Source organism: Pogoniulus pusillus, chromosome Z, assembly GCF_015220805.1.
Source record: "Pogoniulus pusillus isolate bPogPus1 chromosome Z, bPogPus1.pri, whole genome shotgun sequence".
Taxonomy (NCBI): domain Eukaryota; kingdom Metazoa; phylum Chordata; class Aves; order Piciformes; family Lybiidae; genus Pogoniulus; species Pogoniulus pusillus.
In genome coordinates this window covers 76,343,346-76,358,661 of record NC_087309.1, presented here as the reverse complement: position 1 = coordinate 76,358,661, position 15,316 = coordinate 76,343,346, and the positions used below count along the sequence as shown (strand labels likewise).

At 43.0% G+C, this 15,316-nt stretch overlaps 1 protein-coding gene across 5 annotated transcripts in view; it reads left to right on the top strand.

Annotated features, from left to right (window-relative positions):
• The window catches only part of TUT7 (terminal uridylyl transferase 7), a 44,543-nt gene that overhangs the window by 26,628 nt on the left and 2,599 nt on the right, over positions 1-15,316 (top strand). For 3 of the 5 annotated variants that reach the window (XM_064176276.1, XM_064176274.1, XM_064176275.1), the window contains exons 18-26: positions 145-248; positions 1,225-1,314; positions 1,400-1,513; positions 1,622-1,699; positions 2,224-2,401; positions 3,035-3,082; positions 3,194-3,285; positions 3,733-3,848; positions 13,768-14,093. In XM_064176276.1, the coding sequence (XP_064032346.1) occupies positions 145-248; positions 1,225-1,314; positions 1,400-1,513; positions 1,622-1,699; positions 2,224-2,401; positions 3,035-3,082; positions 3,194-3,285; positions 3,733-3,848; positions 13,768-14,093 (1,146 nt within the window). Of the gene's footprint in view, positions 1-144; positions 249-1,224; positions 1,315-1,399; positions 1,514-1,621; positions 1,700-2,223; positions 2,402-3,034; positions 3,083-3,193; positions 3,286-3,732; positions 3,849-4,259; positions 4,922-13,751; positions 14,094-15,316 lie in introns of those variants that run through there. The other 2 variants (XM_064176278.1, XM_064176277.1) reach the window with 2 other exon arrangements.

The window sequence follows — 15,316 nt, the reverse complement described above, 5'->3', positions numbered from 1 at the left end:
TAGAATATAACTGAAATACAGTTTTGGTTTCAAATAAGGTTTTGTTTTGTAATCTTTTTACTACAGTTTGGAGTTACTCATAGAGCATTTGGTACTGTTAGAACTGTATTGCAGTCATTCACTAATTAAATCATTTTGTCCTAGGTTTGAGAAATGTCTTGCCTATCACAACCGCTAAAGTACCAATTGTCAAATTTTTCCATGTTAGAAGTGGTCTGGAAGTAGACATCAGTTTATATAATACTCTGGTAAGATTATTTTTTTTTTCTCTTTTAACATAAAAATGTAGTTCTGTTTCTGGAGATTTAAGTGAGAGTTTTATTGAGGTTCAGTAATCAATTGTTTCCTACAACCTGATGTAGATTTTAGATTTCCAAACAACATTTTTTTCTTTTTAATTTGGCTATGAATGGAATCAGTTGCATAGTTACAACTTTTGAGTTGTCACTTCCCTAAGAAAATAGGTTAGCTCTAAAGTAATAATAAAAAAATAGCATTTTAGTTGTTTAAGTCTTTCTGTAAATGAGAAAGACAAAATAATGTAACTTCAGCTTTCCTGCACTTTACTTCTCATGATAGTTCTTGCTTAGCCTTGAGACCTTTCACAGTGATTTTTCAAACCCAACTTGCCTGAACTGGAACACATATTAGAATTTTCAAAACAGCACAAGTTTCAGTCTTAAGATTTTTTTTAAATGTCTGAGGGTTCTTTCAATGCTTCTGAACTTCACAAGCCACATCTTTGAAACATCAAGGAGAATAAGTTTTGGAGCTTATTATTATTAAAGTATTAAACTTGCTGAGGTTTTCATGCGGTCCCAAGAGGAGATTTGAGAAAAGATATACTGCTAAGTGCATCTGAAAATTTTCTTCTTGAAGTTAGGGGCCCATGTAGATTATGGCCAGTTGATAGCTCTCACATTTCTGTCCTAAGTCTGTTAGTGCAAGGGCTTACCCATCTTAACAAATACTTTACTGCATTTTCAAAGTACTGTTCTGTGAATGAATGCTGCCTTCTGCCACTTCTGTGCAGATTAAGGTTGTTGATAGCTACTTAGCAGAGCAAGTGATAACCTGTTGAATGCTTCCTTTCTCAACATCACTATTCAAGGCTTCATATCTGCATTTAAGTTGTGTACTCGAGTTTCTGGGTTTCATGTTTTTAGCTTGTTATTTCATTTCTTCAGAGCTCCTGTATTTTCTATTAATTTCTCATTCTTGTAGGCCTTGCATAACACAAAACTCCTGTCATCATATGCAGCCATTGATCCTAGAGTAAAATACCTGTGCTATACAATGAAAGTCTTTACAAAAGTAAGTATATTTTAGACATTCTAGAAGCACTGGTGCCTGCAGCAGAAGACTACAACCATATGAGAAACCTTGTTTCTTTTTCTAGATATGTGACATTGGAGATGCATCTCGAGGAAGCCTTTCTTCTTACGCATATACTCTTATGGTGCTTTATTTCCTTCAACAGAGGAATCCACCCGTCATCCCTGTTCTTCAAGAGGTACAGTATATCAGAAAGACACTCATACCTGTGCACAATATTGACCAGAAGAATTGTCAGTGCTGAATCTCAAGAGCTCTTCTGATTGATTTAACGTTATCCTTTCAGATCTACAAAGAACCAAAGAAACCTGAAATTTTAGTTGATGGCTGGAATGTTTATTTCTTTGATAAGATAGAGGAGTTGGTGAGTAAATCAGGTTGATTTAAAATGATATTACATGTAGCTTTGCAAATGAAAAATAATTCTTTGTAAGAAATATTGACCTCAGATATGTTGATCAAATATAGATATGGAAGTGGTGTAGCTATTAACTTTGAAAATCCCATGCGCTAAACATTAAAGAATACATTTGGCTGTAATTCATCTGAGGAAAAAAAAAATTTAAAAAAGTATTTTACTGGTGATTAATTGTTCTGTGTGTTGCTCCAGGTAGAGAAGTACAAATGCCAGCTTCATATCTGGTAATAGCTGGTTAATCTTGTTGAATAATTTTATAAGTAGGCACATAAAATGAACTAATAAATTCATTTTTAGAACCGGTGACAGCTAATTCTCCTGTTAATATTTTTTAAACTGTACCATTTTTAAATCATTAGTGGATTATTTTGCCAATTGTGAAAGGAAGGGAGTTGTTTGAATTTCCAATGTAGGAAAGTTATTCTGTTTAATATAAGTACTGGAAGTAAAAATACTTCTGTTGTTTTCAGTCTGTCGTTTGGCCAGATTGTGGCAAAAACACTGAGTCTGTTGGGCAGCTGTGGCTAGGGCTTCTCCGTTTCTATACAGAAGAATTTGACTTTAAAGAGCATGTCATCTGCATTAGGAGAAAAAATTTGCTTACAACTTTCAAGAAGCAGTGGACCTCCAAATATATTGTAATTGAAGGTAAAAACATGTGAATTACACAAAAAAGTTGAATTTCTTTAATGCTCACTTGAAAAATTTGGTCTTTTCCACAACAATTATTTTTCTATTACATTTTTTCTATCATATTTTGAAATAATTGCAGAATTTCCATCCTGTTTCAGTAGTGCTAAAAACTATTCTAAGGTTGTGGGGGTTTTTCTTGCCTTTTTTTTTTTCTACTAAAAAGAAGCTGCAAAGGACACTTCATTATTTACCTGTAATGCAGCTGAGGTTTCCTCACAAGTTTACCTGACTTGTTATTTACCTGACTAACCCTGTATATGTTTACACTCATAAGTAATACCATGGTCTCTATAAAGAAAATAATATTACATGTGTTAGAAATATTCTTTGAATCACTTTCTGTCCATATGACTTCTGTGGAAAGAATCTGTACACTCTCACATGCATATGCAACTTCTTCTGCAGGACTTCAGTCAGTTCAGAGCTGAATGATTGTGGTCTTTTGAGTGTGGAGTTAATTTATTTTCAGTGAATTTCCAGAGAGTTCAATTTCAGTATATTAATTCCTCATAAAGAATAGCTCCATTGAGTTTTTTATTACATTGATGATCTTGCCCTGGATTTGACTAATGCCTGTTTTTTGTACAGACCCCTTTGATTTGAACCACAATCTGGGAGCTGGATTGTCAAGAAAAAGTAAGTCCTGTATTCACAGATACTAGGCACAACTGGGAAGATATTGTCTGAGATCTTTTGTTACTGGTTTGGATGATGGTTTATGTTTGTGTGTTTTTTTTTCTTTCCCAGTGACAAATTTTATAATGAAGGCTTTTATCAATGGCAGGAGGATATTTGGTACTCCTATAAAAATATTTCCTAAAGAATACCCATCAAAAATGGTAAGCTGTTTCTAAGAGCAGTATCTGCATGTTCTTGGCTGTGTGATTTATCAGTTGGCACACTGTTTTTTAAGTCTTTTCTTTTAAACATCGAAAGTCCTCTAAAAATTGCTACAGGAATTATTATTGAGTGTCATTTGCATGTCAAATGTCTCAGCAGGCATGCAATGCTAAGCAATTCAGAGCTTCATTGTACAGGCTTAGGTATTTTATTCCCTATCAAAAGCAGCTCACCATTTCCTAGAACAGCAGTTTTGAAAGAGCTTGCAGTCTGAGTACCGTTAAAGAAGTCGATGCCCAGTTACTCTCTTTGGGTCTTTCAGGAGTTCAGATGCACACACCAGGTTTATTATTCTCTATAACTCTTACTGCTGTTTAAAACTTGTTTATCTGTTGTGATTCCTAAGTGTATGTATCTTCATTTGAAATTCACAATTTCTGCTTCAGGAGTACTTTTTTGATCCAGAAGTACTAACGGAAGGAAAATTGGCACCAAATGATAGATGCTGCAGAATTTGTGGTAAAATTGGCCATTTTATGAAAGATTGTCCCATGAGAAGAAAGTGAGTATAGTTTTGGATTCTGTGTGGAACTTTTTCTTGGGCTTGCATAGAAGAAAGATTACAACAGTGATGCTGAAGTAGGATTTGTACATGCTGCAGATTTCTTCCTTTATTGTTGAACTGAAATGTATCCATACTGTTTTTGGCAGTGGTGGATGTTGTTGACTTTTTAAACATTTTTGATCTCTGTTGAGATACTGCTTAAGTTTTGCCATGATCATCTGTAGTGTTTTTTAATGGAATATTTTCATAGAAGATGACAACTACTTTATATTAAGGTAATAATGATGATTTTGCCTTTCATTATATAGGAGAGGAGAGAGTAGTCAAAGAGAATGTAATTGCAGAGCTGAGGAGCTATCTGCCGTGAAAAGCACTCATGAACACATTTTGTGTATTTTTATTTAATAGCTTCTACTTCCAGAATCTTGATGATCCCAAAAAAACCCCATTTTTGTCATGGTCACGGAATCCAGTGAAATGTGAGTGGATGATCATGAAGTGAATCCCAGCAATCAAGTGCTTTATGACATGCAACTCATGTCAAAAAGCAAGACAAGAATATCACAGTGTTATTTTTCTTAAGCACACATGAGAACAATGTCATGGTTTAAACCTGAGAGGTTTCTTGATCCTGTGTAACCAGATGTCCAAAATTCAGCAACTATCTGCATGTAACATATGAACGCTAAAGTGACCTTTCTGATCTTATTATTACCTGTCTAAACTTGATCCATTGATTGATTTTTTCCTATGTGAGATAAAGCTCTTCAGTGACTTCTTGTCTACAAAATAGTGAAAATTGGTGGTAAAATTTCAAGAGTATGAAGTCTTGAAATCCTTTGTGATTGCTTGTAAGGTGGATGGCAAAATCTAATCTCTGTTTTAGAGCCTGTGTTAAAAGTTGTAATGAAAAACCACTGGCACTTCATGTAAACAGCTAAAAAGGTACTGACATGGGATCAGATGCTGTAGCTTTTCTCCAATGATGGAGAATTGTGAACTTAAATTGTCTCAAATGCAACAGATTTTTAATCTTACATTCTGGAATAAAGTGCACTTCATTGCACCTACACAGCTGTGTTCTATACAGCGATAACATTAAATATCAATGGATTTTGCATCTAAGAACATAAAATGCCTTATGAGATAAGACCATGGCTACATGCGAGTCCTCAGCCAAGCCACTACTGTCAGAGATGCTGTCTATGTGGGACACACTAGCTGTAATCTTTTTGTGTATCTCCCCAGCAGATGCTCTGGAAGAGGTGTTGGGGGATGTGCCTGCTCTGGTCCTCAGTTGTAGACTGAAGTAGTTTATGACTGTCATTTTTGTTTGTTTTTCACTGAACTTGATTCTCTTCTTTTCCTGAAGTCTTCTATGGCAACCAGTTCCCTAAGTATGCTAACTGATTTGTGAAGTAGTACTTTGATCTGTTTAAAGTCAATTTCATTCATAGCCTTGTGGATGTAGTTAGTAACGATACTGCCTTAATGATTTTGTAAGCCATTGTGATGGTTTGGCCCTAGCTGTGGGCCAAATTCCCACCAAAGCCGCTCTATGACTCCCTTTGTTAAAAGGACAGGGGAGAAGGGAAAATGTAACAAAAGGCCTGTAATAAGATACAAGCAAAGGCAAACTGAGATGTTGTTCTCTACTTCCCATTGGCACACAGTGGTCAGTTACTCGCAGGAAGCAGGGCTTTGTGTAACAGTTGCTCTAGAGGACAGGCACCATGGACTAATATCCTTCCCACTACTTTCTTTCGTGTATCTTATAGCAGAGTTAACCATTATATGATGTGGAATACCCCTTTGAGTTTAGGTCAGATGGCCTAGCTTGCCCACCCCTCAGCATAGTCCTGGGGCAGGGAAATGCTGGAAAAGCACAGCCTGGGTGTCTCTTCAGCAGTAGCCAAAACACAGATGGCCGTTGACAACGTCCATCTACAGTACTGCAAAACACAACACTTAGAAAGATAGTTTTTTGGCTTCTTCTGGAGCCACTTGATTAGGCCCATGTCTCTCTTATGCTGGGACCCAGTACTCCAGATGGGTTCTCATAAGAGCTAAGGAGCAGAATCAACTCACTTCACCTGCTGGCTGCGCTTCCTTTGACGCAGCCTATGATATGGTTTCAAGCAGTTCCCTGTTGTTCTTGAACTGAGGGCCCCAGAAATGGACACAATATTCCTCCTCAACCTACTAACCTTACTCCTTCTAATACACCCTAGAATGGTGTTGTGGAGAGCAGGAATTAATATGTGGCCGAGTCGGGAATTTATCAAAAATAGTTTTTTTTTATTTTCCCAAAAACCTGCCCCCACAACTATATATACAAAGATTAATTTAGTTTAATAAGCAGATTCAGTTGCATGAGAATTAACCTACAAGGATACCATCAATAATCTGACTTATTTTTGGAAGTCAGAAGTTGGAAAAGGCGTTAGCTATTAATTAATAGCGGTTTCTTACTAAATTAAGCTAAGCCAAATAACTCACTCAGGCTGACTCCTGCGGTCTGTCTTCCTCTTCTTTTCCAGCGGCTGCAGGTGAATCGTTAAGAGGTCGTTAAGGGTCGTTAGGCACACAAAGGTGTCAATAGGAAAGCAAATCCCTGAAGGTCTCTCTGCAGTCCAGCCAAGGGGAGTGTGTGAGCTCAGGCAGACACATACGGCCAGGCACAGGCAAACTCCAAAGCGGGAACCCCAAAGGCGGGAAGACCCCCAGTATTTATAACCTTCACTAGACAAAGGGCAGAGTTACCACACCTTAGGCGCGAAAGCGCACGGCCAATCCCAGCCTGGCTCCAGCGTGGGAACTCACGGGACAGTCCTCACCCCCCTCACGGCTGCAGGGCAGGCGAGGGGGGAGGGAAACCAGGCGGCTTTTTCCCTTTCCCCCTGAAGTCCGGGCAGGAGAGGAATTTAGGGGTACAGGACTCCAGGACATCCCACCCCGGTGGTAATGAGCATCTTTGTCTAGAACTTGAGTGATAGGGATCCCCCTTCAATTTAGTAACCTTATTAATATATATATATAGCTTAGCCTTTTCCAACATTAACAATATATAACACATTAATCGCCCCAACAATATTTAACACTTAACAAGGCTTAACAATAGCCCCAAACAGTATTAAATAAAGTTACACAGTCAATTTGGAAATTGCTCTGTTCCTGGTAGAGCAATCAAGTTCATGGCAGAGCCTTAGATGCTCTGAGTCCATGGCTGGAGGTCACAGTCTGGGTCCTGATGCCATCATCCACTGGCCACCCCCGTGATAAGACTCCATCTCTCGTGTAGCTGGCTCTCCCTTTCCCAGGTGCTGGTCAGGTGGTCAGGAACTGGTCCTCTGCCTCGACCTTAACCTGTAAGGAGACAAAACCTGCCTCGGCCTATAAAGGCCAGGCTTGACAATTAATAATTGGGGACGATCCACCGTGCACTGATCCGGTGGCCTTTCCCATTTGCATCTGGGGCTTCCCAGGCATATAAGCCTCTGGGTTTACCCAGTGTCATTGGCACCACCCCTATAGAGGGTAGCCTGACAAGCACAGGTTGCTCCACTTGCATCTGGGACAAGGATTTATTCTTAATTCTCCCTGGCACAAGGTCACTGTCCACTACTGGCTCACCTGGGCAGAAGGCCTTAATCTTGGGGCTTCCATAGCTTCCCCAACGATTATTGATTGTAAAGACTGCTTGGGCCAAACGCGAGTCCCAGCCACCCTTAGACACATTTGTATGTCTTTTTATCAGGCCATCTGCCCTCTCGACAATTCCATCTGCCTGGGGTAATACAGGGTATGAAACACCCATTTCACCCCTTCACTACGTGCCCAGTCTTGCACTGAGGTTGCAGTGAAGTACGATCCATTGTCGCTCTGGATGCACTCAGGCATTGGCAAGATGCCGAACCAGTGTTTGAGAGTCTCAACGGTTTGAGCTCCCGAGGCTGCACTGGTGGCAGTGGCCATGGTTAGACCAGAGACCACTTCTACGCCAACCAGTATGTATTTTTTTTCCATGCGATGGCTTGAGGGGTCCCACATAATCCACCTGCCAGGTGTTCCAGAGACTTTTGTCCTGGCGGATATGCTGGGCTGGTGCAAGGTTTGGGTGGTTGGCCTTCAGCCTTATCTGGCATTGTGGACAGGCTGAAACAATGGTCTCACATGTTGAGAGTGAGACTGGCCATCCGTAACTCCCTTAAAGCTGTCATAGGAGTCTGTGTAGATGGCTTTGGCACCATTTTCTACAGCTAACATGAGGGCCCGCAGTTCACCCACTTGAGCACTGCCTTCACCCTCCTCAGTAACAGTCCTGCCTGTACTGATTTCTAAAGCTGCTCTTTGTAGTGCCACTGTGAGCCCACTCTCTGGGAAGAGGCATCTGTGAACCACACTCCCTCAGTGTCAGAGTCTGTGGTTATCTCTGGAGCTACATCTATTGGAGATGGCTTGTAGGGCTGTCCCAGTAAAGCTGTATCTGGATTTACTGGTTGCTGGAGTTTGGACACCTTGGCCGGGCCCTCTCTTAGAGGCATGAGCTGGGCAATTCCCTCTAAGTAGGCATACCACTTTCTTACAGTGGATTTTTGGGCTATCCCCTCTGGTGGAGGGGATCCCTTGAGAATTGGTTTAAGCAAGAGGAAGGTCCTTGCACCACAATATCCTGTGTGGTGCAAAGCTTCTCTGCCTCCTTCACAGCCCTTGTAAGGGAAAGGAGCCCCTTTTCCCGTTCAGAATACCTCTTCTCAGTGTCCTTGAACGCTGTAGAGGAAAACAACAGGGCTCTAGTGGGGCCTTTAGGTCCCTTCTGATAGATTCCACAATAGGAAGCATGTTCAGAGAAGCCCCACTCTGCCCTTAAGGGGTCCTGTGGGTGTAATGGGCCCAGTTTCTGGTAGGCCTTTAACTCGTCCTTAAGGGTTTTAAGGCTCTCACTGTGTTTTGCTGTCCAGTCCCAGGCCCTGTGCTTTTTCAGCAGATCATATAGTGGCCTGGCAATCACTGAGAAGCCAGGAATATGCTTCCTCCAATATCCAAGGGTTCCCAATAATTTCTGCAGTTCTTTTTTGTTCCCGGGGATTTGGCCCCTTTCAATTTCCTCCAGGGTGTCAGCAGGCACTGCCACTGCTCCTGCTATCCACCAGGCCCCAAGGAATTTGATTTCCTGTCCTGGGCCTTGGCACCTGGCAGAGGGGATGTCTAACCCATTCTGGGTCAGCAGTTCCCAGATGGCTTTTGCTACTGAGCCCACCTGGTCTTTGTTGTCCCCACCCACTAATATGTCATCTATATATTGATAAATGACAATGCCTTCTGGGACCTTGATGGTGTCCAGAAGTGCTGCCAGTGCATTGTGGGCAATGGTAGGAGAGTGCTTGTACCCCTGGGGTAAACGATTAAAGGTGTACTGAATCCCCTGCCAAGTAAAAGCAAACTGAGGCTTATCCTCCTCTCTCAGGGGAATCATGAAAAACATATCCCGGATGTCCAGGGCAGCCATCCACGAGTGGGATGCAGCCTGAATGGCTGTGACCACTGAGGTTAGGCTAGGCACTGCTGCTGCGAGGGGAGGAGTGTTAGCATTCAGCTTCCTATAATCTATAGTAAGTCTCCAGTGTCCATCTGTTTTTTTAACGGGCCAGACCGGAGAATTGTGTGGAGAGTGAGTCCTACAGATTATCTGTCTCCTCTCCAAGTCGGCAATCACCTCAGAGATGCCTTGCCTGGCTGTTGCAGGTAAGGGATATTGAGATGCATAGGTGATGCCAGCTTGAGGTAACGCTGGAGCCAACTGCAAGGTGTTTACATGGGCTGTTCTCACCTTCCTTGACTCCACCCCATAGGCACCGAAGCTCCAAAGAGAGCCATTTGGAAGATGCCACCTCTTGCCAGCCAGCACATCAAAACCCAATATATTCCCCGGGTAGGGGCTTAAGGCAACTTCCACCAAGGTGCTGCGTTTGTCCCCTGGGAGCCATACCCTTGTTTAAGCTAGGTAGCAGCTATCAGGTGCCCGTGTAACACCTTATATTCTTATCCTTTTACGGGATGGCTGTATCCCCAGGCTCTTTGCCAATTCTAAGTTTAAAACACTAATTTGAGCACCTGTGTCAATTAGGAATTTTACGGCCGTTCTACTGGGTCCAGTCGGGATTAGGATAAAGGGTTCGTCATTGTCAGACCATTGGCAAATGTTTACAAAGCGGTGACAGAGGCCTGACGCAGTCACTGCCTCATTTAGTTTTTTGACTCCTGCCAGGAAAGTAAGGAAGAGTTAACCTTCCTGCCCGGAGACGCAGCTGAAACAATCGCGGGGGGGCTGCCGCTTCTGGGCGTGCCGCTCCGGGAGCCACCACTGGGCGTGCCGCTGCCGCTGGCCCTGGGCTTCTCGCGGCTGCCTCTGGATTTTGAAGCTGATTTCTGAAGGCACTGCACTAAATCCTTCAGCTGCCAATCTGCCAGCTGCTTTAAGACAGTTTTTGGTACCCCTAAAGTCAGGGCTTGTAGATACCAACTGTTCTTTTCTCTGGGTCTCCAGTCACTCTGTTGGTCTCTGCCCCTTCCCCTCGGGGAGAAGCCTGCAGGACCTGTCCCCCTGGGGGGGCAGTCCTGCACTGGCCGGACCTGCCTGCGCAGAGTCTTGGAATTTTCTGGGGGAGAAGCACAAGACTGTCTCTCCCCAGCCCCTTTTCCTTCAGGAGACCCAAACCCAAACTGCAGCCCGTGGGCATTTAAGTCGGTTAACAGTTCAGGCCAAGTCATTACATGCTCTTTGGCATCGTCTTCTGCATTTTTTGCAATCACCCATTGAATCTTCTCAACATTCTTCATTGTTTGGATTTGCAGAGTTGCTGGCAAACCCTTCATAATAGGGTGCAGTCTCTCCGGGTCCACAGGGGCATAAAATGGGCAATCATAATTTCCCTTATCATATATAGCCTGGACACAGGCAAGTCTGCGGAGAGCAGTGATGAGCTCAGAGGAGCTGGTGACCCTTAGTTCCGTCGGCTCCCCCCGGTAGGCTGGGTGGACGCTGCTTGCCCAGTAAGCTATACGGGTGATGAGGCTGTGTGTCCCCTCGGGTTCACATGTCAGGAACACATCATCCCCCCCAGTCTCCAGCCGCTTCCTGCGAGTCTAGAAGGACTCGGTCCCCACCGGCTCGGGACACTCAATACACATAGTCAGCGACTGAGTCCCCAGGATCTCTCGCATATTTGACTTGTAAGTCACTGAGCTGTGCGTCTGTAAACTACTTTTTGATAACGGTGGTCCCTGCACCGCCTTTTCTGCCCTTCACGGACTGAGTCCTTATTACCGGCAGCACGTGCTTCTGCACCATGGCGCCCTCCTCACCGGAGCTCTCTTCTCCGCTAGCCACGGGGGAGTCCAGTCAGGACCTGCGCTTTCTGCGTGGCTTTGAGGCTTTCTGCCGCACAGAGGCACGTGCAGAGGAATTCTCTGAGTCACTTGCAGAGTCTTTTCTGCCTGGTCTCGGGGAACTCCTTTCCCCCAAAGAGCCCCTCGGGGCATTCTCTGCTTTTCTCCCCGATTCCCGCGAATCACTCAATTCACATTCAGATATGGAGAGTGAAGAGGTAGTGTCTGCAGGCATTACAAGCCTTTCTTTCATCTGGGCAGTCAGTGCCGCGGTCAGGCTCTTTGCACCAGCATGTTTTCCCAGATATTTTGGCTCTTAGCTTTTTCTGCTAATAAATCCTTTACCAAGGCCTGAATTCTTTTTTCATAATTTTCTAATTCAGCAAGAGTCTGGGTCACGACTGACCCCAGAACAACAGAGAAATGCTCCGTTTGAGACTCAGTTATCACAGGGTCTGAGCGCTCAGCTAATTTCTCCAGGATTTTCTCTGGGTTTTTACAATTTTGCTGAGCCCAAATTAAATCAAGTCCTGTGATTAGGCATCCCTTTTCATGTAGAAATTCTACGATTGAACTACCCTGCATACGCTGCACCATAATGTTGCGGAGAGCAGGAATTAATATGTGGCCGAGTCGAGAATTTATCAAAAATAGTTATTTTTTATTTTCCCAAAAACCCGCCCCCACAACTATATATACAAAGATTAATTTAGTTTAATAAGCAGATTCAGTTGCATGAGAATTAACCTACAAGGATACCATCAATAATCTGACTATTTTTGGAAGTCAGAAGTTGGAAAAGGCGTTAGCTATTAATTAATAGCGGTTTCTTACTAAATTAAGCTAAGCCAAATAACTCACTCAGGCTGACTCCTGTGGTCTGTTTTCCTCTTCTTTTCCAGTGGCTGCAGGTGAATCGTTAAGAGGTCGTTAAGGGTCATTAGGCACACAAAGGTGTCAATAGGAAAGCAAATCCCTGAAGGTCTCTCTGCAGTCCAGCCAAGGGGAGTGTGTGAGCTCAGGCAGACACATACGGCCAGGCACAGGCAAACTCCAAAGCGGGAACCCCAAAGGCAGGAAGACCCCCAGTATTTATAACCTTCGCTAGACAAAGGGCAGAGTTACCACACCTTAGGCACGAAAGCGCACGGCCAATCCCGGCCTGGCTCCAGCGTGGGAACTCATGGGGCAGCCCTCCCCCCCCTTCACGGCTGCAGGGCAGGCGAGGGGGGAGGGAAACCAGGTGGCTTTTCCCCTTTCCCCCCGAAGTCCGGGCAGGAGAGGAATTTAGTGGTACAGGACTCCAGGACAAATGGCATTGACCTTCTTGGCCACAAGAGCACATTGCTGGCTTATGGTCAACCTTCCATCCACTAGGACTCCCAGCTCCTTTTCCCTTTCACTGCTCTTCAACTGGTTAGTCCCCAATCTATACTGATACCAGGGTTGTTCTTTCCCAGGTGCAAGACTCTACATTTGCCCTTGATGAATTTCATTCAGTTTCTTCCTGCCCAACACTCCAGCCTGTCTGAGTCTCACTGAATGGCAGCACAGCCTTCAGGTGTTTCGTCCACTCCACTCAGTATAGTGTTATCAGCAAACTTTCTGACAGTGCACTCTCTGCCCTCAGCCAAGTCTTTCATAAATATATTGAGTAGTAGTGGTCCCAGTACTGACTCCTGAGAGACTCCACTAGCTACAGGCCTCCAACTGGATTCCTCACCATTGACCACAACTCTCTGACTTCTTCAACCATTTCACAATCCACGTCACCATTCAGACCACACTGCCTCAGTTTAACCGCAAGGATGCTGTGGAAGATGGTGTCACATGTTCTACTGAAATCAAATGAAACTACATCCACTGCTCTGCCATCATCTATCCACCTCATTATGTCCTTATAAAAGGGTATCATGTTGCTCAAACATGACTTCCCTTTAGTAAAACCATGTTGACTGCTCCACATTTGAGACTTCTTTTGACTCACATGCAGGACCTTTCACTTGGCCTTGTTGAGCTTCATGGAGTTCAGTGGTGTTCATACAATTCCAGCCTTTCTAACCTCTCTAGTCTGTCAAGCTTCCTCTGGATGGTCACCCTTCCTTCTGGAGCATCAACCACACCAGTCAGCTTTGTAGCATCCCTAAACTTGCTGACACTACAGTCAGTCTCACTGTGCATGTCCTCAACAAAAATGTTAAAATAATACTGGTCCCAGTTTGGACCCCTGAGGGAACATGAGTCATCACTGGACCCCACACAGATGTGGAGCTGTTGACCACAACTCTTGAAGTGCAGCCATCCATCCAGTTCTTACCCACTGAGTAGTCCATATGTCAAATCCATGTCTGTCCAAGTTAATAACAAGGGTGTTGCAGTGTTGTTTTTTTTTTAATCCACTAAGAAATGTGTTTGTTGTCTGTAGCTAGCACTTGACAGCACTTGGTCTTGGGTTCTGTTTGGCCTATTTTTTTGAAGCTGTATGTCTAAGATCTATGAACTCTGCAGCAGTTTTTTACTCTTCTAGGCTAAGACGACGTCGTGATTACGAAGATACAAAAACCCAGAGGTACACAGAAAGCAAGGAGAAAAGAAGCAAAGAGGACAAAGAAACTCAAAACAAAACAGCAGAAAAGGAGAGCTCAATCAAGGAGGGAAAGTTGCATCTGTGTACACCTCCAAAAAGGAAACCAGCAAGGGTTATAGTGGAAACTGCAAGAGAAAAGACCCCTAGGCAATCAGCAGAGAAGTGGAAGCGCCTGGAAGACAGAGATTTAAGAGAAAAACGTTGTTTTATCTGCGGAAGGGAAGGTCATATCAAAAAGGAGTGCCCACAGTATAAAGGAGCTGCAGGTATGAAATTGATAGGCTGTGTACTTTAAACAGAGCTTATAGGGAGGTCAGCTTAATAGGGTGAGCTCTCAGATAAGGTTTACGATTTAAATGGCATCATGTAAATGCCTTTTTTTTTTTTTTTTGGTAGTCCTGTTTAGTCAGTTTTCCTTTCATTGTCACTCACCTCTCAGAACTTTGCTTCATCCTAGGATATTTGATATGATATCTTAGTTGGCAAGATGTTTGTAACAAAAAGGGTATAAGTGTATTTTAATATGTTGGAACTGCTTCTACTGTACTTACTAACAGTTTGTCAGCATTTCAAATTATAGCTTCTCTTTTAGTGTATCATAATTGCAGCAAAAGCTAGCCTTGGAGCTCTTTGCAACATCTAAACCAGAATTAATCCAGAAGACACTAAAGTTGCTTTGAAAGTGTGCAGATTGCTCAGATAGAATTCTGTAACTCAAGTAAAATAAGGTTCATGCCAAGTCAGTAGTCAGGATACAACAATCTGTACTATTTTTCACAGAGCTAACAAAAAAATTCAAGAATACCCCCAAATTCAGATCCCGTCAAACGTGAATGAAACAATGAAATGCGTAACACTCTCTTTCAGATAAGACAGATCCTGTGTCATTTGTGTTGTAAAGGAAAATCATTCTACAACAAAACTGAGACTGCTTAAGATAGTGAGTGGTATCTTTAGTTAGCTTACAAAAGAACACAGTATTATTGTAAACTCAGAGTATTTGCGTCTGCCTGGATACATTCTTGTGTGATCTATTCTAGGTGACCCTGCTCTGGCAGGGGAGTTGGACTAACTGATTTTTCTTAGCCCTTCCAACCCCAACATTCTATGATACTGTGATTTAAATTCGTGCTGGACACATTTGATCTACAAGTTACTCATGACTTGACCTCTTTGTATAAACGTAATTTCAAACCAGCCTTACTAGCAAGAGCATTCTGTCTGGCTTAGATCAGGAGACTTGGGATGCAGCTGGGGGAGAAGGCATAATACTGTGTTAACAGAGTACTCAAAGTTGGAGGAAAATGATGCAAATACGTTCAGAACTTTCAGAGTATTCAGAAATATTCCAGAAGTGATGGGTGGACAGAAAAGATATTTAAAAATTGAAACCACGTTTTATTAATCTAACATTTTTGGTGTATGTCAAGTCTAAATTTAACTTCTGAGATTCTTTTTCTTCAACTTTGTCTTGTTGAGCACTTGTCAC